Here is a 25,805-nt window from a genome sequence, read left to right on the forward strand (position 1 = left end):
TGTGGTATTTTCTAGAAAGGGTTTAGAGCCAAAGCAGAGAACCACAAGACAACTTCTCTTAACAAATGCTTGTAAAACAACACTTCTGAAAGCAACCTTTAAAACACAGTGTTGAGCTTCACCCACTGCTTTAAAACTGTGAGATGTATTTTTAACTCTCACAAATGAACAAAAGGTGAAGGGAACAGGGACCATTTACTCACGCTCTGTAATCAAGGCCTGTATGGTTACCATGTGGTCCCATCGGTCAAGAGGCAGCAGAACTGGCAGGCTAAGTGGCACCGTATTTCAGAACTTTTACTTTCACTTTCCCAAAGGAGCTCGGCCTGAAGGAAATCTTGCCATCTGAGTACAGAGCCACTTCCCTCAAGGCAAGGACATTGTGGCCTCAGAAGCTGATCAGACATCCGGTGGAGATGGCACACTGGGTGTGCGGACGCAAAGCCTCATGCTAAGATGCAAAACTAAACAGCACATCCACAAAAGGATGGTTCAGGAAGACACAGCCAAGGTTACAAGGTGCCTTTGCTCAATCAAGATCATGATAAATTAACTTCTACTTTAAGTAAAACTCTTCAAAACATAATGCAACAACCCAGGTCAAAAACAAGTGTCAGAACATGTTCAGAACCTTGCTCACCTAAAGCAGGACCCGTCTAATCTGGAGATGTAATATGTCTGCTAAGTACAAGGGTCCCAGGCCCCATTCAAAAGGAGAGAGGGGAGCCATTTACCTTCTGGGGAAGAACAGCAGAAGGAGAGGGGTGGGGGACAGGAAGGGGGAGCAGGGGAGGAGGAGGAAGGGGAGGAGCAGGAGGAAGACAAAGGAATAAAGAGAGACACAGCAGAGGCTGACAAGACTAGGGTAGGGCAGCTAAGCAAGTGAACCGCCTTTAATCAAGTCCTAAAAAAAAAAAGACAAAAGGGGATGAGAGGCCAGAAAGGATTCCTTTAAGCAATTACTGGCAGTGGGGATGTGGGCTGGTAGATACAAGGTACAGTCAAAAGTTTAAAAAAAAAAAGCTAGAAGTACTTAAACAGACAACCACCACCACCACCACTGTTTCCAGCAAAGAACCAGGAAAAGGAGCCCCAGGCACAGTGAGTGGCTGCCCTCCAGGGAGAAAGCAAATGTTTAGATAAGCCAGGTTGCTGCAGCTAGGCAGGGACCCCAGCCAGGGACCCCAAACTTCCTTTACCTCAAAGTGTGCCTCCCTGAAGCGTTTGCTCTAACACACAAAAGTTATTGTGAGTACTCTAACACATCTTAAAGGAAAAATGAAAACTGTGTGGACACACAAGGTTATAGAGAAAGATTTAACAGTAAGTTTATTTTGGCATAAAAATTTAATTTACACATGATGGGGTCTTCCCACCATGTCATAGAAATGGTCACAGAAATGCATATTATGAAAACACAAAGCATACTCTTTGAAAAATATTTTTGCGCTAAAACACATTTATCTTTTGATTCACACTTCTTCCACAAACTTTCTGAAGTACTCCTCTCACCCCACCTGGTGTCTGCTAGATTGCTCAAGAGGATGGCCCAGGGGCGCCTGCACCTAGCACCCCGCCTGCCTGGGACAAGGCTCCCCTCAGGAGTTCACCCACCTCCACCTAGCCACTCAAGGGCCTTTCCCGTAGACATGTTAAACAGGAGGCACACCTGTCTACCATGTTTGAATCAAAAAGTCAAAGAAAAAAAAACCAAGATCCGAAGACAGGAAAAAGGAGAAATAAACAACGAACCATGTATGTTTCCATTGTTTGAAAGTAAACTGCAAGTACAGAATTAGGAAATACAGAACACTGAACCCATGATGGGTCCTGACTTTCACACTCAGTGAATCAATTTAATACTGATTTAGGGCCCGGCGGCGTGGCCTAGCAGCTAAAGTCCTCACTTTGAACACACCAGGATCCCATATGGGCGCCGGTTCTAATCCTGGCAACCCCACTTCCCATCCAGCTCCCTGCTTGTGGCCTGGGAAAGCAGGAGAGGACGGCCCAAAGGTTTGGGACCCTGCACCTGCATGGGAGACTCGGAAGAGGTTCCAGGTTCCCGGCTTCGGATTGGCGCAGAACCAGCCGTTGCACTCACTTGGGGAGTGAACCATCGGACGGAAGATCTTCCTCTCTGTCTCTCCTCTCTGTATATCTGACTTTGTAATAAAATAAATAAATCTTTAAAAAAAAATACTGATTTACAGTTTGCTAAAACCACACACAAGTTTCAGAATGTTGTTTTCCACCGAGGAATTCTAGGTCTGCTTACCCAAAATAAATATTCTGTGAAGACTGTCTCGTTGAGAATTCTTTTAAAAACACTATTTGCACAATTTATACTTCAGTATAATCCCAGAAGGTCGTTGACAGAAGTTCTGCTCTTCCAGCTTGTTGAGAACAACAGCCGAGCAGCAGGAAACAACTTAAAGGGGTGGGTGTTATGGTACAGTGCGCGAAGCCACGACCTGAGATGTGGTGGTGATCAGAGTGTGGTTCAAGTCCAGGCTGCCCAGCTTCTGGGGAGGGGCTTCAAAGGCTGGAACCCCTGCTCAAAGCAAAGGCACCTGCATAGGATTCCCACTGCCCTACATCCAGAGCCCTAGGGTAAAGCCGCCTCGGCTGGCTGCCTCAGCCACTTCCTCAGGAAGTGGCACTGACCGCAGCTGCTCCCCGAAAGACCCGGCCAGGCCTCATCACTGACAGCGAGGCGCCGGGATTGGGAAGGGGACACAGCAACCACAGACAGCAATACTGGTTTGCGTGACAGGTGAGCCGGTTTCTCTGTTGGTTTACTGGTCTGTGGCTTTGTGTGGCAATCCTGGTGGAAGGCGACAGGCCTGCCGCATTCTGTCTCTCTTCCTGTCAAAACACCCTGTCTGAGAGACAATGGCAGAGCAGACCCAGCATGCTGTGCCAGCCGGGATGAAATCTGCATCAAACAATGCCCAAATTAAGCAACTCCGGTCAAGCCACATGATCCATGTTTTTCCTTGCTCAAGAGTCAAAAATAGAATTGTGCTTACTTGCCCTGAGTAGAAGCTTCTTGAACAGTGAAAGATCTACTTACTGAATATACACAGCTTCCAAAAATACTTGCCCCAGGTTTTTTTTTTTAAAAAAACATGTAACTCAGGGCCCGGCGGCATGGCCTAGCAGCTAAAGTCCTCGCCTTGCAAGCCCCGGGATCCCATATGGGCGCCGGTTCTAATCCCGGCAGCTCCACTTCCCATCCAGCTCCCTGCTTGTGGCCTGGGAAAGCAGGGGAGGACGGCCCAATGCATTGGGACACTGCACCCGCGTGGGAGACCCAGAAGAGGTTCCAGGTTCCCGGCATCAGGTCGGCGCAGCATCGGCCCGTTGCAGCTCACTTGGGGAGTGAATCATCGGACGGAGGATCTTCCTCTCTGTCTCTTCTCCTCTCTGTATATCTGGCTGTAATTTAAAAAAAAAAAAAAAAAAAAAAGAACAAATCTTTAAAAAGAAAAAATGTAACTCGAAAGAACCAAGACTGCCCGCTGGTTAGCATATCAAAAAGATGGCTCTGCCAGTCAAACCTAAACACAGCACGCCTCTGCGTAATCTTGTTATGGCATAAACTGACTAACACAGCTATCAGAACTCAGTTATCTGGCTGGCTGCATTTTCTCCCTCAGGTGGCTTCAATTCATTTCCACAAAGACTTTGGGAACTGGGTAATTTACCTGGGCTTACCATTTCTGCAGTCATCTGGTGGAGAGGAAGTACAAAAGGATCTACCCAGAGCAGGGCTTGCCCAAGCACCCACTGGGTCTTATAATGTAATCCAAGAAAATCTTGGGGGTGGTGTCATGGCATAGTAAGTCTCTACCTGCAGTGCCAGCATTCCATACGGGCACAGGTTCCTGTTCCAGTTGCTCTGCTTCTTGGTATTTTGTTGTTGTTGTTTTAAAGATTTATTTATTTTTATTACAAAGTCAGATATACAGAAAGGAGGAGAGACAGAGAGGAAGATCTTCCATCTGATGATTCACTCCCCAAGTGAGCGCAATGGCCGGTGCTGTGTCAATACAAAGCCGGGAGCCAGGAACTTCCTCCACGTCTCCCATGTGGGTGCAGGGTCCCAAGGCTTTGGGCCGTCCTCGACTGCTTTCCCAGGCCACAAGCAGGGAGCTGGATGGGAAGTGGGGTTGCCGGGATTAGGCCTGGCGCCCATATGGAATCTTGGTGTGTTCAAGGTGAGTACTTTTAGTCGCTAGACCACTGTGCTGGGCCCCTGCTCCACTTCTGATCCGGCTCCCTGCTAAATGTGCCTGAGAAAGCAGTCTAGGATGGCCCAAAGCCTTAGGACTCTGCACCAACATAGGAGGACCAAGAAGCAGCTACTGGCTTTGGACTGGTCCATTTGGGGCTGAACCAGAGGACAGAAAATCTTTCCCCTCCTCTCTGAAACTTAAGAAAAAAAAACACTACAGACAAGACTGCCTTTCTACAAGCCCTTTTACAAGACAGCCTCAACAACACAACAACAACAATGACGATCAAAACACAACCTGTTGTTTCCTTACTTATTCCCAAAATGCCAAGATGGGCCATTTCAAAATCAGGAGCCAAAAACTACATCTTGGGTGCTGGGGCCCAAGCACTTGGGCCATCATCTGCTGCATTACTTGGAGCTGGATGGGAAGAAGGGAAGCTGGGATATGAACTGGCACCCTGACATGGAATGTTCACACGCCTGCGACACACTGCATATCCTGGACATCACTCATCTTAGGATGCAGGGGTAACATTTGAAACCAAAGAAACCAAAGCTTCCAAAATGAAGAACATATATATACACAAAAACTCTGGTGGCATAACCAAACAGGAATTACACAAATGTCCATTAACAGAGAAATGATTACAGTACATGCACCAATTGGGAGACATTTTTTTAACCTGGAAAAATGCACACAGGAGAAAATCTACCATCTTAACCAATCTGTAAATGTAGAGTTCATCATGGTTAATATATTCACATGGTTTGGGTACACAGGGATTTGGCCCAAGGGTTAAGATTCTGCTTGTTGCAAGGCCCACACCGCCTGACAGGGTATTCAGGTTCGAGTCCCAGCTCTGCCTCTGATTCCAGCTTTCTGTTAAAACACATTGGGAAGCAGTAGGTGACAGCTCGAATAGATGAGTCACAGTCACCCACATGGAAGACTCAGACAAAGTCTCCAACTCCTGGTTTCAAACTGGCCCAGCCTTGGCGAATGTGGGTATTTATTTGGGAAGTGAACCAAAAGACAGAAGATCTCTCTCATTCTCTCTCTATTCTCTCTACTTTTAAAATAAAATAAAAAATTAAAACAGAAAAAGTGAGGTAGATGCATAAGTAATAAGATGGAACAATCTAGACAATTCATTGAAAAAATAAAATAATAAAGCACGTCATAAAACAAAATCTATACCACACTAAATTGCAGAAGGCAAAGCCAACAAGCATACAGTTGGTGTTCACAGGAGACAGAGGGGCACATCTGCGGCTTGCTGTCTGGCTCCAGACAGGGCCGGGCGGCAGGCAGCAGGAAGCCAGAATCCTAACCAAGCTTTACTGACTTCCGCTGATATCCTTGCAACATTACATTTTTGCAGTTCGCCCACATACACATAGATTTCTAATTTCAAAATCTCGTATCTGCACCAAAGTCTGTCCAAGCTCTGTTCTCACTGGACATTTGTATTTTCACAAACAGGCCTTTGTGCTGGTGGCTTACAGCAAGATTGCAGGGGCCTGGGCTAACCTGCCGCCATCACCAACCTAAGGACAGCCAGCCCCTGCCGAACCATGAGGCTGCCACAGATCCACAATGAGAAAACTAGGGGGAAAAGCCTGAGCTGCATTGCTAGCTTAATGCAAATGGCCTAATTTTTTTAAATGTGAAGCATGATTAAAAACTAAGAAATTACTTATCCAAGTAAATGGCAGCAGCAAAGAATTGCTGGTTCAAAAGTAAAACCCACCACTTTGGGATTTTACTGGGCCTTTCAGCAGTATCTCCACAATCATCGCCTAGAACAGAGGATACATTTCCTAATTCAGATTTAGAAATGACGTCTTTGGTTAGAAAGGAGAGCACGCAGGAAACTTTTCCATCATCTGAATAAGCTGTCTCCATTTCTGCCCACAAGTCGTACGTGTGCAGTAGGAGGCTGTTGTCTTCAAATAGAGCCAATCAACGATGTTATCTGCTGACTGTTCTCATCCATTCTGCTATTTTTAAAATTTAAGTACTAAAGATATTTACAAATATTTGAGGCGCCTAGCATTAGAAAACACAGAGAAGACTAATAGGCATTTTTATACAAGAGTGCTTCAGAGGGCCTGGTGGCGTGGCCTAGCAGCTAAAGTCCTCACCTTGAAAGCCCCGGAATCCTATATGGGCACCAGTTCTAATCCCATCCAGCTCCCTGCTTGTGGCCTGGGGAAGCAGGAGAGGACGGCCCAAAGCTTTGGGACCCTGCACCCGCGTGGGAGACCCGGAAGAGGTTCCTGGTCCCGACATCAGATTGGCGCGTACCGGCCCGTTGCGGCTCACTTGGGGAGTGAATCATCGGATGGAAGATCTTCCTCTCTGTCTCTCCTCCTCTCTGTATATCTGGCTTTCCAATAATAATAATAATAAAAAACAAGAGTGCTTCAGAGACCCAGCGCGATGGCTCAGTGTCTAAATCCTCATCTTCAAGGGCTGACATCCAATATGTGTGCCAGTTCCAATCCCGGCAGCTCCACTTCCCATCCAGTTCCCTGCTTGTGACCTGGGAAAGCAGTCGAGGACGGCCCAAAGCCTTGGGACCCTGCACCCATGTGGGAGACCCAGAAGAACTCCTGGCTCCTGGCTTCAGATAGGCTCAGCTCTGGCCGTTGCAATCACTTGGGCAGTGAACCAGTAGATGGAAGATCTTTTCCTCTTCATCTCCTTCTCTCTGTGAATCTGCCTTTCCAATAAAAATAAATACATCTTTAAAAAGGAAAAAAAGTAAGAGTGCTTTAAAAAACGCATAGAGGCAACCTGCAGCTCCAACACCCCATATGAGTGCTAGTTGTTCTGCTTCTAATCTAGCTCCCTGCTGATGTATCAAGGAAAGCAGCAGAAAACAACCCAAGCGCTCGGCCTTCTGCACCCACGTGGGAGACTTAAACACTTTCAGGATCCTGACTTCAGTCTGGTCAAGACCCGGCTACTGTAGCCACCTGGGAAGTGAACCACTGGGCAGACCAATCAATTGCTGGATCAATCTACTCACTTCCCTTTCGCTATCTCCTAGCTATATCCTGTTTTGCAAATAAATAAAAATATTTCCAAAAAATTAATGAAAATGGAATTAAATGTTTATTTCAGTGAAAAATTTTGAAATTCATGCATATAGGCAGGTCTTGAAAGTTCTTGCATAAATATATATATATGAAAAAATTAGGCACAGATTTCAATCTTGTTAGCAACAAAATCGACTTAGCTTTTCATATCTAATTTTTGTTTTCCTCCATTTCAAAGACAGATAGAGCCCTCCCATCCGCTGGTACACTATCCAAATCCCTACAACAGCTGGTGCCGGGCCAGGCTGTGGACAGAAAGTAGGAACGCCATCTGGGTCTCCCAAGTGAATGGCAGGGACCAAACCACCTGCTGCCTCCCAGGATGCTCATCAGAGAACAGTGTTTGGGAAGTGGAATAGTCAGGACTTAAACCAGGGAGTCAGACAGGAGATGCAGGCATCCCACGCAGCAACTCCAGCCACTGTACCTAATGCCCACCCTTGAACTTATCTGATGCTTCTATGTTTCCTGCGAGCCTCCTGAAGCTCCTCACCCTCTCCAGAAAGTTCACACTTCCACCGGGGCTTGTCCACTGGCTTGCTTCCCTCCACAAAGCTCTTTCTTTGAAACATACACCACCCAGTTTTGCAGCGCTGTTCTTGCTGCAAGGCCTGCAGTGAGCGGGGTGAAGCCAAGGTCAGCTACTGATCACCAGAGATGCTTAGCAGCAATGTCACCAGCACTTTGGTTGCCACAAGCCAGCCGACAGGGAGGTGACGAGCATCCAGCGGGCAGATGGGAGATGCTGCTCCACATCACCCTACAATGCAATTCCTGCCCAGATGTCAACAGCGCTGGACCTGGCGAACCCTGCCAATTGCTGTGCATCCTTCCACCAACACTCAATTCTACTAAAACCAGGACAGACCTGCTTCTTAGGCCATCCTCACTAACATCTTCTCCTTGGAAGCAGAAGGTAGCCATCACAGTCTAACTCTCCTACAAGGCAAGTACCAATGGGCTTAGGTTCCTTGAGCAGTCTTTACAAGTTCCAGAACAATCCCCTGGCTATCCACAGGACAGTTCTCACACACCAGATACCACGCTTACCACACAGTACTTCCACCCAGCAAATACAATCAAGAGCTTAGCCCTAAAGTTATCACTCAACAGCAGGAAGCAAACACATTTAAAAGTGCTCCCTAGAATAGACAAAAAAACAGAACACAGAGAAAAGAAACTCACTGTTTTGCTAATTACTGTGTGCTGTGAAGAGAATAAATAAAGTCCTCTGAGTATCCCTCCCTCATTTTTCATTAACTTCATCAGCCAACAGCCAACGGCTTAGAATGTTTACCCAGGAGCACACCTCCCATTACTATACTTTCCACCAAAACAAGGACTAGAAAGGAAACTACAGCTAGCAATCTGGAAAAGGATGCACTTAGGCACACACACACACACACACCTTTCTTTTCTCAAGGCTTCCTTCACCTCTTCAGGGTCGATAAGAACCTTCCTAATGGGGACCCAGGAGCAGGCATTTGGCCTGGCCTCCATGAGGTTAATTGGGATGCTTGCAGCCCACATCAGAATACCTGGATTCAAGTCTCAGCTCTGTCCCTGACTCCAGCTTCGTGCTATCATGTACCCTGGAAGGAGCAGAGATTTCAAGCACTCTGGTCCCTGTTACCCACATGGCACACTTGGCCTGAGTTCTCAGTGCCTGGTTTCAGCCTGGCCCAGCCTTGACCACTGTGATCATTTGGGAGTTGAACCAGTGGATGGGAGTTCTATGTGTCTGACTCTCTTCCTAATACAGAAAAGTAAATAGTTTCAAAATAGAGATCCAGGACTGCAGTCCACACTTATTCAGTGCTGGAGTGGAGCAGTCAAGACAAAGGCCTCTTTGGGTCATACCTGAGGTTTAAGGAAGTATTTGGGAGCTGCTTTTAGGGAACCAGAGTGCACTCTAGAGGTGGAGTGTGAGAGAGGGGCTTCTGCCCATTTCCCTGACAGCCCTCAGTCCATGCCCTTCCTGTGTTATCTAGTGCCAGCACACACCTGCATCAACCCAGACAACACAAGGAATGAACCAGTGAATGCACCTCCAGGTAACGAAGAGCAATAGTAAAAACTGCCTCTAGAGGAGCTCTGCTGGAAACTGCCTTCAAAAGGATTATGCACTTGATCTCAGCTAAAAGTCCAGAGGCAATCAGGTGTGGCTACAAGTTGCCCACAGCACATAATGTACTTGCACACACAAGCACACAGAAATGTAGAATAGGAAGGGAGTTTGGTATCACTTGGTGTTTATGGACTTGCGTGGTCGGGTCACGAAGCAAGCAAGAACAATGGAAAGATACTGGTTGGAATAGAAGCAATAGCTTTGAATGTCAAAGAGACCTGAGCCACCAATTAGCTGGAGAAATGACAACCCAGCAACCACAGTACAGTGCAGTCGGTAAACACTCAGGATTCACAACAAGATGAACTGGGGTGAGCCCTGGTTTTTCTCTTTTAAAGGTACACCATTCCAAGTGAGTTAATTGCTTGAGGATGCAGATCAGGGCAACCTCACCTCATTACTGTGAGGATTAAACGAAACAATCTAGGCAGAACCTTACTGAAATACCCAGATATGTTATAGCTTTATTCAGTGTCAGTTATTACATCAAATGAAGCCCATTTACAGCATTCTAGCACAGAAGAAGTTCTCAAAAAATTAAGCAACAGTGCTGACACTTCCGGGCAGTGGCAAGACATTCCATCAGAACTCTCCCCAGCTACCTGGATAAGGCCAGAACATCCTCCAGGCAGGTGCGCTGGCAGGCAAGCAGCCGAGCGAGGTCTCTACAGAAGCACAGCGGCCACAGTACAGACTTCACCTCTCCCCCGTGACCTGAAACTAGAACACTGTGTAACCAAAGATGTCGCAGCTCAACTTGAAACCCCAACTGAAATCAACAACACCACAATGCTTACGGAGGAACAAAAAATTTTTTAAAATTCTATAACCTACATCAAAACCACTAAAATACCTAATTATTATTTCATCAAGTGTCACACTGTTAACAATGGCCAGATAAGAGACTTGTGTTTTGCCAGATCAGGCCCAAACTCACACACACTCCCAACACTGCTGCCTATGAGAAACTCAGGGTACATCATGTTCCCAAGAGAGACCCTAACAACATGGGAGAATAATTCCACTAGTCCTTTGGCCAAACTGTCTCAGCTCACCATTGCTACTACTGTTTAGGGAACAACACTACAAGCTTAATATAATGGTTCTGAGATTTTGAGTAAAGGGACACAAGGAAATCGATTCACTTTCAAAAGAATGCCTATACCCCAGCAATTGTACTGAAGAATGGCAAAATGACAAGCCTTTGCAGTCAAAAAGACCAGGATGCAAATACCAGCTGCAACTTTAGAGTTCACCTTTCTGAATCTGAAGTTTCTTGGAGTTCAGTGGTATGATAGCAGCTGGCACTATAGCACAGGGAGTACAGCTGCTGCCTGCAATGCCGATATCACATATGAGCAGCACTTCAAGCCCCAGCAGCTCTACTTTTTTTTTAAGATTTTTTTTTATTGGAAACTCAGATATACAGAAAGGAGGAGAGAGAGAAAGATCTTCCGTCCAATGATTCACTCCCCAAAGGCTGAAACAGCTGGAACTGAGCCGATCCAAAGCAGGAGCCCAGAGCCTCTTCCTGGTCTCCCATATGGGCACAAGGTCCCAAGGATTTGGGCAGTCCTTGACTGCTTTCCTAGGCCACAAGCAGGAAGCTGGATGGAAAGGAAGCAGGACCACTGGGATTAGAACTGGAGCCCATATGGGATCCCGGCACACACAAGGCAAGGATCTTAGACACTAGGCTACTGTGCCAGGCCCAGCTGCTCTACTTCTAATCCAGACCCTTGTTAATGTGCCTTGGAAAGCAAAGCAGCAGAGGATGGGCCAAGTCCTTGGGCCCCTGCACTCACATGAGACACCTAGACGAAGCTCCTAGCTGCTAGATTCTGCCTAGCCCCACCCTGCCCATTGTGCCAATCTGTAATGTGCACTCGTAGATGGAAGGTCTCTCTTTCTGTAACTCTACCTTTCAAAGAAATAAACAAATCTTTTTTCTTTTTTTTTAAAGATTCATTTATTCTCATTTGAAAGACAAATTTGCAGGGAAGAGAGAGAACAGTCTTCAATCCATTGGTTCACTCCTCAAATGGCAAAAACCAGGGCAGAGTTGATCTGAAGCCAGGAGCCAGGAGCCTCTCTGGGTGCAGGTTCCCCAGTAGTTGGGTCATCCTCCACTGCTTTCCCAGGCCATAAGTAGCGAACTGGATCGGGTGGAGCAGCCAGGGCACCTACCAGTGGCCCATATGGGATGTCAGTGTTTTAGGCAGAGAATTAGCCTATTGAATCACTGCACCAGCCCAATAAAGAAACAAATTAAAAAACAAAAAACAGGGCCCGGCGCAGTGGCCTAGCGGCTAAAGTCCTTACCTTGAACGTGCCAGGATCCCATATGGGCGCCAGTTCTAATCCTGGCTACTCCACTTCCCATCCAGCTCCCTGCTTGTGGCCTGGGAAAGCAGTAGAGGACGGCCCAAAGCCTTGGGACCCTGCACCCATGTGGGAGACCTGGAGGAAGTTCCTAGCTCCTGGCTCCGGATTGGCTCAGCTCCAGCTGTTTCAGCCTTTGGGGAGTGAATCATCGGATGGAAGATCTTCCTGTCTCTCCTCCTTTCTGTATATCTGAATTCGTAAAAAAAAATAAATAAATCTTAAAAAAAAAAAAAAAAAAACCAGGAGGATAACACAACAAACCATTTTCAGGGTTGCTGTGAAGCTGAGCTACTCAGAAATCAAGTAAACTGCAAAGAAATCACTCCTTAGCTGCACTTCCCAAAGGTGACCAAGTGCTACCTTCAGCTAATCTTCCTTACAATGCCTGTTTGCCATCATTTCTAAGCAAAGACCATTCATGCAGGCAGACAGCTGAACTCAGGCCCTAGGCCCACGTTTCCGATTTCTCTTCCTGCCAAGCCCAGAGCCCTCTGGATCCTATCTCCCTTTCTGGCCAATTTATTTACCAGTTTCAACAGACTGCATTGGCTTTAATAGTCTCTGCTCAAATTCAATCCTTTTCTCTTTTGTATTCTTCCCAGTTTTGCTCCTGAAATCCAAGTGAGCATATTTAAGAAGAGTTTTCAAGATTAAAGACACTTTAATAAATTAATAAAAAAATAATTAAAAAAAAAAAAAAGATTAAAGACGCCGGGCCCGGTGGTGTGGCCTAGCGGCTAAAGTCCTTACCTTGAATGTGCCGGGATCCCATATGGGCGCCGGTTCTAATCCCGGCAGCTCCACTTCCCATCCAGCTCTCTGCTTGTGGCCTGGGAAAGCAGTCGAGGACGGCCCAAAGCTTTGGGACCCTGCACCCGCGTGGGAGACCTGGAAGAGGTTCCTGGTTCCCGGCACCGAATTGGCGCGAACCGGCCCTTTGCGGCTCACTTTGGGAGTGAATCATCGGATGGAAGATCTTCCTCTCTGTCTCTCCTCCTCTCTGTATATCCGGCTTTCCAATAATAATAAAATCTTAAAAAAAAAAAAAAAAAAAAAAAAAAGCTAAGCCCCTCCTGTGATGCCTGCATCCCATATGAGTGCTGGTTTGGGTTCCAGGGATGTCCTTATGATCCAGCTTCCTGCTAATGCACCTGAGAAGACAGTAGACACTGGCCAAGTGTTTGGGCCCCAGTCATCCACTTGGGTGGCTCAGACAAAGCTCCGGGTTCTGCCTGGCACAGCCAAGCCCACTATGGCCATTTAGGGAGTGAATCAAGAGAGATCTGTCTCCAGGGTATCAGCAGGAAACTGTAGGCAAGAGTGAAAGCCAGGTATGAATCCAGGTCTTCTTGTGTGGAAAACGGGCATCTCACTCACTAAGCTAATCACCTGCTCCCCTGTAGGACAGCTTCACTGGCTGTGTCGTGACTGTGTATTCTTTATGCCATCGGAGTCTTGCCTACAAGCTACAGCTTTTCTTGATCCACACACCTCACCTCAGCCACCCTGGCAAGCAGATGTCCTCCTCAGTCATCATCCCACACAAAGCACATTGGGTAAGGCTGCATCTGATTCACTCATCAGCTAATGCTGCTCTGGCTTCTCATATACCATCCTCCCTCGTTCACCTTTCACTGCAGTCACCCATGGAGTCCCTCCCATCAGCACCACACGGATCATTCAGATCATCTGATTCCTGCCCTGTACTTTCGCATCCTCACGTTTTACATCTGGGTGGCTCCTCACTCCTGCACTGTGACCGTTTGCACTGTGACTGTTCATGTTTACAGGTTTGCCTGCATGAGATTCGACTCCTGACTTACCCTGACACTTGGCATGTCCTGGGCAAGGCTTCCTGCTGCATTCAAAACTCGTCCTTAATTCCAATAAACTCCCACAATTCAACTTCCTTCCTCGAGGGCTGGCCCCATGGCTATGTGCCATTCCTTCAGACCCACTCCCTGACAACTTGTGACTCCACAGCAAACTCCTCCCAAGCCAAGCACAGAGGGCTCTGTGTGCCACAGGGAGCTGAAAGTCAGTGGATGACAAATTGCATCCAATGTGCCACACTGCAAGGCACTCTCGGGGTTAAATAAGCTCTAAAACTCAACTAAATGGGCAAAAGTTTGACACAGCAAGATACCTCTTGAGATGCCCACATCCCACATCAGGGTGACTGGGTTCAAGCGCAGACACCACTGCCAAGGGCAGCTTCCTGCTAATGTGCACTCTGGGAGACAATAGCTGATGGTTCAAAGTGCTTGGGCACCTGTCACCCACGTGGGACTCTGGGATTGAGTTCAGGCGCCTAGCTGTTGCAGGCATTTTGGTGAGGAAACCAGCAGATGGAAGATCTGTCTGTCTTTCCAATAAAATGGAAATAAATAATAAAAAGATAAACAATAAAAAGAAAAACTCGCTCCTACAACTCACTGTGTGGCCAGGCCAGGCCCAGGCTAGCCTGCACAGGGCAGCCTCCCCGACAGCCAGGGACGGCTGCCTTCACCATGTGCTGCAGAAGCAGCGGTGGAGTGACCACCTTCAGCGTTACTCAGGAGCAGACACCTGAATTCCTCATGAACGAGCAGAAGTCAGGGGACAGAACCAGTGGCAAGGTCCCAGTTTGGGGGCCCCATCTCACTGGAACTGAATCCCTAAACCAGACGCAGCACACCAACTGTTGTGCTGATCTAAGAACTAACAGTCATTTTTCTTTAAGATTTATTTGTTTTTATTTTTATTGAGCATCAGATTTACAAAAAGGAGAGACAGAGAGGAAGATTCTCCATTCTGCATCTCCACTCCCCAAGTGGCCGCAACTGCCAGAGCTGAGCCGTCGATCTGAATCCAGGACATTCTTCTACGTCTTCCACGTGGGTGCAGGCTCCCAAAGTTTTGGGCCGTCCTCTACTGCTTTCCCAGGCCATAAGCAGTGAGCTGGAAGGGAAATGGAGCAGCCAAAATATGAACCACTGCTCGCATGCGATCCCGGCGCATGCAAGGCAAAGACTTTAGCCACTAGGCTACTGCGCCGGGCCTAGGCCTAACAATCTTAACGAAAAGGCGCTGTAACCGGGCTCCAGCCACACATCTCCTGGATGTAATCTACTTTTAAAGTTACTGGGGCAAGTGCACAGCAGAGCACTAAGATGCTGTTTGGGATCCCTGAACCCCATGGCCAAGCACCAGGGTTTGACTCCCAGCTTGGCTCTCCTTTCTGGCTTCCTGCTGATGCACACCCGGAGATGCAGAAGCTGACGGGCCCAGCAGCTGAGCCCCTGCCACTCACCTTCCCCCCAACCCACACGACAGCCTGAGATGGACTTCTGTTCTTCTGGCCTCAGTCTGGCCCAGCCCTGGCCACTGTGGGACATCTGAGAAGTGAACAGCAGATGGAAGATCTCTGTCTCTTTCTCTCTCTTACTGCCTTTCACATAATTTTTTTAATTGTTTTTTGATACAATTTAGTTGGCAGTGGGTTCTCACCTCCACTCTGTTTTCTCTAGGTTCATAACGTGTGTTCAAATAATTTTTTTAAAAAAATTATTTTAGCTACTTTCCATTGTAGACTATATGCATGTAAGGGTGAAGGAAATCAAGACAGCAGAGCTCAGGGCCCGGCACAGTAGCCTAGCAGCTAAAGTCCTTGCCTTGAATGCCTTGGGATCCCATATGGCCGCCGGTTCTAATCCCAGCAGCCCCAGTTCCCATCCAGCTCCCTGCTTGTGGCCTGGGAAAGCAGTCGAGGACGGCTCAAAGCCTTGGGACCCTGCAACCATGTGGGAGACCTAGAGGAAGTTCCTGGCTTCTGGCTCCGGATCGGTGCAGCACCAGCCATTGTGCTCACTTGGGGAATAAATCACTGGACAGAAGATCTTCCTCTCTGCCTCTCCTCCTCTCTGTATATCTGACTTTGCAATAAAAATAAATCTTAAAAAAAAAAGACATCAGAAGTAACACAAGAATAGGGACATACTAAGGATCCCATCAGATCCACAGGATCTGGAAATTAGTATTCATGCCAGAAACAGACAACCGTGCCAGAAAGATCTGTTCTGATCCCTGTATACTTGCTGCTGGCAACACAGGCCAAGGCAGGGCAAGCCCCTGTGGAGCCAGGCAGCTCTGAGAGGAGAAGGGCAGCAGGTCCAGGATCCTGTCCAGATCCAGAGCCCCTCGCTACTCAGAGACCAGTCCAGATGCCAGCAGTGTCAACATCACACAGAAGCCAGAGACGCAAAATTTTCACGATTCCTGGGTGGCCTACATAAACTACATTGTGAAAGCCACTATCTGCCCAACAAGGGCACCCCGTGCTTCTCTGGGAGACTGGGCCAGGACAGCAGCATCAAGGAGCAGCTTTCAAACAGGGGCAGTGGGCAGGAGCAGTGGCATGGGGAAGACCCTCTGAGCCACCAGACCTGCGTCACCTCACCACCTCTAATCCACGGCGGGCTCTTGATTACACCATGCAGGGAACATTCGCACACACAGTTCTCCCCTCCTTCTGATTGCCTAGATTCCAAGTTCTGGACATGAATTAGAAACATCTGGAACACAGCCCAGCCCAGGAGAGGGCGAGTCTCATGCCGTTTTTACATTCTCTATTTCAAACAAAAGAGAGATGCAGTGACATCAGTAAATACGAACACTCGGGCACTGGAAGATGTCATTGCTAAATCTGTTTAGCAATCCAGCCAACATTCCAGAGCCGCACTGTGCAACAGGAACATAATGAAAGCCATGCATGAGGCTTGAAATACTCCAATAGTCACATTTCAAAAAGAGAGGAACAAATACTGGGAAGAAAAGTAAATTTTAACAAAAAAGCTGCATTTGACCAAAATCTATCAATCCAACATGTAACTAGCTTTAAAACTAAGAAAATGTACATTCTTTTATCATCTTCCAAAGCTAGTGTTTATCTTCTACTTATACCTCAGCTCAATTAGAACTAGCCTGATTTCAAGTAGTCAGTGAGCATTCAGTTTGTAACTGGTGGCCATCCTACCAACAACAGGCCCAGTGCCACTGGCAAGGGACAGCACACAGGCCCTTGCTAACAGTTCAGTCTGTCTGGGTTTGAACCTGAGGTTGGTGAACCCTTTTTCTGCCAAGGACTATTTGGATATGCTATTTATAACATCATTCACAGCCCATACAAATCATCAACTTAAAAATTAGCCTGCTATGGACTTAGCAAATTTTGGGTTCCACCTGCAGTCCAGACCAACTGATTTTGAAAGTGTTATACAGCCTGTGGGCCAGACTCCCCACCTCTGTTTAAGGGTAAATGTAACTGCACTAACAGAGGCAACCTAAGGCTACTGCCACTCACTAACTGGGATGAATTTTTCCAGAAGCAAAAAGCTGAAGCATGAGATTAGACTTCAAAATTCAGACAAGATTTTCTAACCACACATGAAAAGGCACAGCCAAGAAGTCCTGTCTACATCTCGCCCACATCTAACCAGATACAAGGCACCTATACACGCACTCCTAACAAACGGATAGAAGACATGTATGTTTAATGTGTCTTCAAGGTTAAAAAAATACATATCTACATATAAATGAGGTAAGGCAAGACAAGAGACACAATACTCTCCCAGACAAAATACAGCAGAATTCTGGGGCTGAAGCATTTGAAACAACCCACAAGCATGCTTTGCAATTTAAACAACTTGCTCTAGATCCTACGGCAAATCAGGTGGTAGAATGAACACAGGCTGCCGTGTGTCACTGAGGGGTAGACAAACGGGCTTACATCAGCGACAGCCTCACAAGAAAACACAAAAATCTCCACGACCTTACCACCCAGACTGAGCTACACTGCTAAGCACAGTCCGTTCTCAAAGCACCTCTCCTGTTCTTACATTAAATCAGCAACACCGCTAAGGATCATCACTTTGCCTTTTCAGTTTCCCCATCATTTGATGATTATAAAACATAAATGGATTATACGCCATCAACACACATAGGGCTTGAAAGCTGAAGAGAAGGAAGTGATGAAAGCAGTGTGGGTCTAGGAGCCCACAATGCTGGGTTCTTCTCCCAAGCCTGACAGCCAGGCCCCAGTTTGGACTCATTGAAGAAAATGGAGATAGGATGCCACCATGGCATAGCAAGTTTAGCTGCCATCTGTGGTGGTGGCATCCCACAGAGGCAATGGTTGAGTCCTGGCTTTTCCACTTCTGATTTAGCTCCCTCTGATGATCTGGAAAGCAGCGGAGGACGGCTCAAGCCCATGTCCTCAGGCCCCTGCACCCCTGTGGGAGACCTGGAAGAAGCTGCTGTAACTACTTGGGAAGTGAACCAGTGGATGGAAGACTTCTCCCTCTCTCTTTCTCTGCCTTTACCTCTGTGTAACTCCACCTCTCAAATAAAAAAATAAGTAAATCAAAGAAAGAAAAAAAATGAAGACAGCTATAAATTCGCAGCATTTCCAGCTATGTGATCCTTTCAAACAGAACGAACGTAGGAAGCTTTTCAATAATCCAACTCTCTAGTCAGGTTCCTAATTCATTCTTCATAGACAAAAATTATCAAACCAAAACCCATTACTGGTCCCAAGAATCTGCCTTTGGAAGCAGGAGTTGGTGTCCCAGAAAGAGAAAACAGATGTTCAGAAAGCAGCTAATGGCTCCAACACCCTGATTGTTATCTTTCCTTCAAAATGCCTGGAAGTTCTAATTACCTCAAGTTGCAATAACTACTGGAAAACCAGAGACAAAAGTCTGCATTTTCAGAGCCTTGAGGCCATCAGCTAGGCAGGACCCAGCAGGGAACATGTGAGACAGAACGAAGAGTCCTGGTCTGCAAAGCTCTCATTTCAGATCACATAGAATGTGCTCTCCCCACTTGTTCTGAAGCAGCCGGAATGTAGAACTTCCTGCCTGCCACCAATTCCAAGAATTCTTTTTTTTTTTTTTTTTTTTGTTAAAGATTTATTTTATTTTTATTACAAAGTCAGATATACTGAGAGGAGGAGAGATAGAGAGGAAGTGGAGCTGCCAGGATTAGAACCAGCAGCCATATGGGATCAAGGCGAGGACCTTAGCCACTAGGCCATGCTGCCAAGCCCCAATTCCAAGAATTCTAAAGTGTGTTTATTTACTGTCAGACTTTTCTCAGCACCACTTTCAATTCAGTTTTCTTCTTATTTTCTTTTTTTTTTTTTTAAATACTTTTTTTTTTTTTTTTTTTGGAAAGGCGGAGAGACAGAGAGGAAGATCTTCTGTCTGATGATTCACTCCCCAAGCAGCCAAAACCGCTGGAGATAAGCCAGTCTGAAGCCAGGAGCTCAGAGCCTCTTTCAGGTCTCCCACTTGGGTGCAGGGTCCCAAAGCTTTGGGCCGTCCTCGACTGCTTTCCCAGACCACAGGCAAGGAGCTGGATGGGAAGCAGGGCCAACAGGATTAGAACCGGCGCCCATATTGGAGGGAGTCTAAGATTCTTCTTTTTCAATGATCTTTTTACTTATATTAGAAAATCAGATTTACACAGAGAAGGAGACACAGAGGGAAAGATCTTCCATCCACTGGTTCACTCCCCCCAAGTGGTCGCAATGGCCAGAGCTGGGCTGATCCAAAGCCATGAGACAGGAGCTTCCTCCAGCTCTCCCATGCGGCGCAGGGTCCCAAGGCTTTGGGCCGTCCTTGACTGCTTTCCCAGACCACAAGCAGCAAAGTGGATGGAAAGTGGAGCAGCCAGGATACAAACCAGTGCCATAAAGGAATCTGGGGCAGGCAAGGCAAGGACGTTAGCCACTAGGCTAATGTGCCAGGCCTGTGCCTGAGGTTCTTAAATATATTATTCCAAGCATCATGCTAGATTCTCTTTTGTGTCTCTCCTAAAGGCAAGAAAACCTGATAAATATTTCAGATTCCTCCATTACAATCTCACCTGGCAGTCATCAACTCTTCCTTTCTGTATATTGATTTGAAAGGCACAGCGCCCGAGAGCAGATGGAAACAGAGAGCTCCAATCTACTGAGTCATTATCCAAATGTCACACAGACAAATCTGAGGCAGGCTGAGGCCTAGAACTCTATCATGGTCTCCCACGGAGGTGGCAGGGGCCCAAGCATTCAGGCTATCATCTGCTGCCTTCCCAGGCACATTACTAAGAAGCTGAATCAGAAGTAAGGCAGTTGGGACTTGATATGGGGTGCAGGCATGGCAAGAGGAGGCTTAACTTGCTGTGTCACAACCCCATCACTTGCCACTTGTAACCTGAATGCTATCACTGTCTTCCCAGCTTGGCACCTACCATGTCCTCTCTGAGGCTCTTCCTCCTGGCCTCCACACACCAGACACCTTCCTGATCAGCCCTTCTCCAGCCTTTTCCGCCTGGAGACAGGGAGCACGGCTCCACCACCATTTCCCAGCTGAGAGGCTATGACCAGGGCCAGGGTCTCTGTCTCAGTTTCCAGACTGGTACTATGGGAGCAAAAATGTACAGACAGCTCATCTCACTGTTTCAACATTACAGAAGGTAGAAAAAGTGAAAGGTCACCACACCCTGCAGTGACCAGCTACTGGGGCCACTTTCTACCTTTCTGGAAATGTTCTGAAGAAGGCAAAACGCTTAAGCTCCTCAATCACTCCTCCATCCTCCATTTATAGTTTTAACCACGTGTGATAGGGTCTGAGGGGACGCTCAACCTCCAAACTTTTTACACTTTGTTCTATGATCTCTGTTCTATGTGAATAACTTCTAATGCAGACATTAGCCACAAGATCTTCGCAATGAATGTCAACTCTCGCCTACTGGAAGAGACTGCACAGGACTGGCATCGGCCTGGGCTACTGTCTGCTGTTGCCATCTCCTAAGACTCCCACAGCCCAGCGGCAGCCAGCTCATTCTGTCCACCCACTGCTCCAGCAACTCACAAGCCTCTGTCATCTCCTCCACGCTTGTTGGGCTCTCCCGGGCCCCAAGGGTTCCTCCTGGGCCCGTTCACATCCCCACCCTAGCTTCTGCAGGCCTCCTCCCTCTCCTCCAATCTCCTTCCCTGCTCTACTGCCAAGCCCAGCACAATGCCTGGTGCTGAGCCAACACTCAGCAAGTGTCTGTCAAATGGCTAAAATGATCACCGAATGGACACTGCTTCCCACTTCCTGTGCTCTCCTCCCTCTACCCACCATGACCTATCAGCTCCATAAACTCTTCTAGCCTAAGGGCCAGCATTGTAGCACATCAGGCTAATCCTCTCTACCTTCACACACTGGCATCCTATATGGGTGCCACTTCATATCCTGGCTGCTCTGTTTCCCATCCAGCTCCCTGCTTACAGGCCAGGAAACCAATGGAGGATGGTCCAAGTCCTTGGGACCCTGCATTTGCATGGGAGACCCAGAAGCTCCTGGTTCCTGGCTTGAGATCAGCTTAGCTCTGGCCATTGTGGCCATGTGGGGAATGAACGAGCAGATGGAAGACTTACTCTCCATATAGCGCTCGTCCTTTTTGTCAATTTGTCTTTCCAATAAAAAGAAATAAATCTAAATTTTTTTTTTTAAATCTGCTCCAAAATCTCTCTTCTTCATTGCTTTGATAATAAACATTTTCATTTCCTTAAAAGATATAAAAGGTGAAAATACTCTACTAATACACCAATATTGCAGTAGTCAATGAATCAAATATAAGTAAGAGGTTGTTTACACACCACCAAGGTTCCAACCAAGATCTTAAGCATCACAGTCCAAAAGCTTCAATTCCATTATTGGGCAGTGTTGTATGGAACCTGAGGACAAATGCAAAATTTACATTGCCATGTGTTTCTGAAGACTCAAAATAACTGCTGCGGGGACCAAGGGACGGTGGGCCACTTGGCAGCTTTCTGTTTCCACTTTGGGCTAATTCCGATTAGTTCAGGGTTATAAAGCATGTCATCCCATTAGGGAGCGGTCCATTATCACCACCATCTCGTGCGTCTTCAGACCGTGTTCACGGCCATCACTGTCATTGCAAGTCTCAACTGCAGCTGTCAAGGCTGGATTTTTCCTGTGAGTTATGCTGAGCTCAATTTATTTTCACTCAAACCTCTAATTCTTACGTAGGGAATCACAGAATCCAGCCAGTTCAACACTACATACTTACTGAAATGAAAGCTTCCGTTCACGTGCAAACCCGTGCACAAACGCTTACTGCAGCTTCATCTACAGATCACCAAAAACTGTAAACGCTGACATCCCTCAGGCAGCACATGGATAAACAAACAACAAGCAATAGGAACTACTCTACAACGGAAAACACAGCTCTGCGGCAGGGAGGGTTAAGCCGCCAGTATCAGCATCTCTTACCAGTACAGACTCCAGTCCTGACTACTCCACTGGGACCCAGGTTCATGTAAATGTATAGTGAGAGGCAATGGATGGGGTCTTGAGGACTTGATCCATGCCACCCACATGGGTTGGGAATTCCAAGCAACTGGCTGCTTCTGCTTGGCCCAGCCCTGACTGCTGCAGTCATTTTCAGCGAACCAGAAGACAGGAGATTCTCTCTCCCCCCACTCTAAATTTCAAGTACATGGGAAAAAACAAATTTTTACTTAATTATTTAAAAAATGAGTCAAGTTTGGATACATCACATAATCTGGAGAATTCTCAGATGTACTTTGTAAGTAAAAGAGGCTGTTCATGTGACCACTTGGGAAAGGATCAAGCCAGAGGGGTAGAGGACAGTCTGTTGAGTGGAACTCCAGCTCCCAGGGGAAGGGTGGGAAGGAGAGTCTCACCTCCAAGCAACAGGGAGGAAATTTGTGGCAAGACAATAATCAATATTGACTGGCTGCCACATCCATGACTCTGAATATGAAAATGCCAAAATTGGAGCTGACCTTCAGCTCAAGTTATCATTTGGGGCACCCACATCCCATACCACTGGAATTCAAACAACTTGTTTGGTCCAACTTGGTAAGAGTCCCAGTTACTCCACTTCAGATGCAGCTTCCTGCTAATGCACTTCCTGGGCTCACATGGCAGTCTGGCCAGACTTCTGGGCTCCTGGCTTCAGCCTTGTCCAGCTCTGGTTGTTGCTGCCATTTGGAAAATGAACTAACAAAGGAAGTTTGCTTGCTTGCTTGCTTGCCCATTTTCAAATAAAATACAAATTTTAAACAACAACAACAAAAAAAATCAAAGAACTGCAAAGTAAATTTTACTAGACATAAATAAAAGTTCTTTAACCATTACTTGGCTTGAGGTCATCTGTAAAAATATAACCAATGCCAAGGTGTGGAGTTCTGCAAACGTTCACCCATTCACTGTGGGCGCTGCTGCTCCCAGCTTGCAAGGACCAAGATCAGCAGCAGGAGGAGGAGTGGCAGAGGTGTCCAGCAATGAAGAAGCAGCAACACCAAATGTGTTCTGGTACTTCCTGCTTTTGGCGTCAGGATGACCTCTGTTCCAGCTGCAGTTGTACGGGGGCTGGGGGACAGGAGACTGGGAATCAGCTGAGTCCAGAGGGTCTTCCACAGCTCAGGGCTGTGGTTTAGGGAGGAACCAAGAGGGAGAGTCCCACTCAAAGGTAACAGAGTTGGCTACCTCCTTCCTAGAGCTTCCTGAAAAACAAGCTGAGGTGGGTGGAAGCAGGGTCTGAGAGAGGAAGAGTGAGAATGAGAAAGCCTCATTTCTAAACTCAGTTTTAAGAACCTCAGGTCCAAAGTTCTCTAACATGGAAGGAATGACCTTACAGGTAAATGGCAGAAACAAGCAAGGGTTCAACATCCAGTTAACGCTTTCTTTCCAGTAAGCTCTGGCGCCAAAACCACACATTCCTCCTCCAGGGAATGGCTGCAGGCCATCCTGTCCTGGGGAACCGAGACTGCTATAGGCCATCCAGTCTGGGAAGACAGAGACTGCCACAGGCAATCCCAACCAGGCGCCAGGCTCGCGCTCGAGGTGCAGCTGCCAGCACAGCAGAAAGGCAACAGCAAAAGCACAGGCTCCCGCCCAGTGTGGGTGCCACCCTGTTCCCTCTGGCTCTCCCAGGAAAGAACATGCCCTGGCTTATTTTCCCCACTCCCCCAACACATTCCCAAAGCCAGCCAACCTCCCAGGAGACCTGGGCCTGCCCCATTGTTAGACCTCAGCGTGAGATCAGCACCTGAGACAAACCTTGGTCCAAGATGACCTCATGCTTTGCTGCCTGGAGAACCAGCTAGCCAGCTTTTCGGCAGTATTTGCAGCTGGAAAGACTGGCCCGGATGCAAAACAACTGCTATTTTCAGAAGTCTTCTGGGGGTGGGGAGTGGGGGAAGGGAAAAAACAAAGCCGAAAGCCACCAGGAGAGTAAACCAGAACATTCCAGGGCACGCAATGCCTAAAAAAGGTGGGTTTTTTTTTTTGCTTTTTACTTTTGTTTTCTTTTTTTAACAGAAATCTCAAGACACAGTCACTAGCTGTCAAAGTTAAATAAAAACCACAGAGGCTCCCAAACACAGGAACGAAGGACTAAATGACCATGCGGCTTACTGCATTAAGCTAATGAAGGCTTATCATGCTGGCCATCTGAGTTTTAGTTGGCATCAGAAAAGCAGCAGCAGCAGCAGCAGCCGCCCATCATGCAACATGGATTCGGATCTGCTTCGTAAGCATCTTTCTGCCCCAGGCTCACGCAGTACCTTGGGCAACCCAAAAACTGAGGTAGAACTGAAAACCAATTTCAGCACACTGCTTTTCAGTCCCATCATATAAGCTTTGCCTTGGTCTATCCGCCCGAGGTCAGATTTAGCTCTATTAAAGGCTGCTTGAAGTGTTCCAAGCTAACCAGGCCCTCTCCTGTTTCCCTTTGCCAGTTTTACCACAGTGGGTGATGTTCTGCAGCCAGATAGAAAAAACATTTGAACAATGAAACCCTTTGCATAGTTCATACCCTTCCTCGAGGGTACCAGGCACACCCACCCCACCCCCACCCCAGCACACCACCCAGCCACCCAATCTAAAATCCATCTCAGAAAAGGCTCAGAGGAGCAAAATACCCTCTTTCAAGAAGCAGGGAAGGGGAGTGACTCTCCACCGAGTCTCCTATGGGCTCCTCTCGCTGTACTTTGTACCAACAGAAAGGCACAACTGGTCCGTCTGTTGTTCAGATCACACTGGATGGATTCTGGAGCTACTGGTTTCCTGTTTGGGGAAGTTGCAGTTCTTTTTCACCAGGAACCCCAAGGCAAAATGTCTTGAGTTCCCCTGGTAAGCTCTGGCAGCAGCCTTTGTTCTTCACTTTGCTACACTCCTGACTACTGGCTTCCCCACCCCCTCTTCCCAAAGCTCCAATTCTGGAAGGTGCCTTAAAAAAAAAGCCAGCTCAGATCGGACGGTGATCTCTCCCCTCTGCCATCTGGGACAGAGAAGCTTTGGGCTAACAGGCACCTTTTTCATGCACGAAGGCATGCAGGAAGCCAGACGGCCCCGGTTCCCTCCTGTGCTGCGTTAGCATTCCGCACCGAAAATGTATGCCACAAAGAATCCAATGGCCAACTCACCATCCACGGCCCCCCGAAATCAATAAAAGACATTCCACCACGGGATTCGGACTGGAAAATACCTTCCAAGGTGTGCCCGCAGAGCAAGGGGAAAGCAAGGTGGTACAGGAACAAAAGGAGAGTCTACCTTCAGGCTCCTCAAGTCCTACCCAGGCAGCCAGGCGGCCTCGATCTGATGGAGCCCCTCGCCAGCCCCACCATCCCAGGGAAATGCCGCATGTGCCCCGATGCAGTCTTAGGCAAAACAGCAAGCACACTCTCCACCAGGCCCTGACGCCTACCCTTCTCCCAGCTTGCTGCTTTCCAGGGCCCACTCTCCCAAACGCCCAGGCACAGAGGACTGAACGAGGGCATTCAGGTTTTTGTCTCCATTAGCAATGCCAACAGAAAGTCATTCTAATCCCATTAAACCTGGAGAACATTCAGCCTTATTTCTTCTCCACTCTGAGCCCCACTTT

At 47.4% G+C, this 25,805-nt stretch overlaps 1 protein-coding gene across 16 annotated transcripts in view; it reads right to left on the bottom strand.

Moving 5' to 3' along the window:
* The window catches only part of ZNF532 (zinc finger protein 532), a 107,765-nt gene that overhangs the window by 79,085 nt on the left and 2,875 nt on the right, over window positions 1-25,805 (bottom strand). For 7 of the 16 annotated variants that reach the window (XM_058677063.1, XM_058677059.1, XM_058677065.1 and 4 more), the window contains exon 3: window positions 23,121-23,290. The exons of 8 other annotated variants lie outside the window; for them this stretch is intronic. In XM_058677063.1, coding sequence (XP_058533046.1) covers window positions 23,121-23,124 — 4 coding nt within the window. In that variant the 5' untranslated portion in view covers window positions 23,125-23,290. Of the gene's footprint in view, window positions 1-23,120; window positions 23,291-23,980; window positions 23,999-25,805 lie in introns of those variants that run through there. One more of the 16 variants, XM_058677066.1, reaches the window with a different exon arrangement.

The sequence above is a fragment of the Ochotona princeps genome, chromosome 18 (assembly GCF_030435755.1).
Source record: "Ochotona princeps isolate mOchPri1 chromosome 18, mOchPri1.hap1, whole genome shotgun sequence".
Classification (NCBI taxonomy): Eukaryota; Metazoa; Chordata; class Mammalia; order Lagomorpha; family Ochotonidae; genus Ochotona; species Ochotona princeps.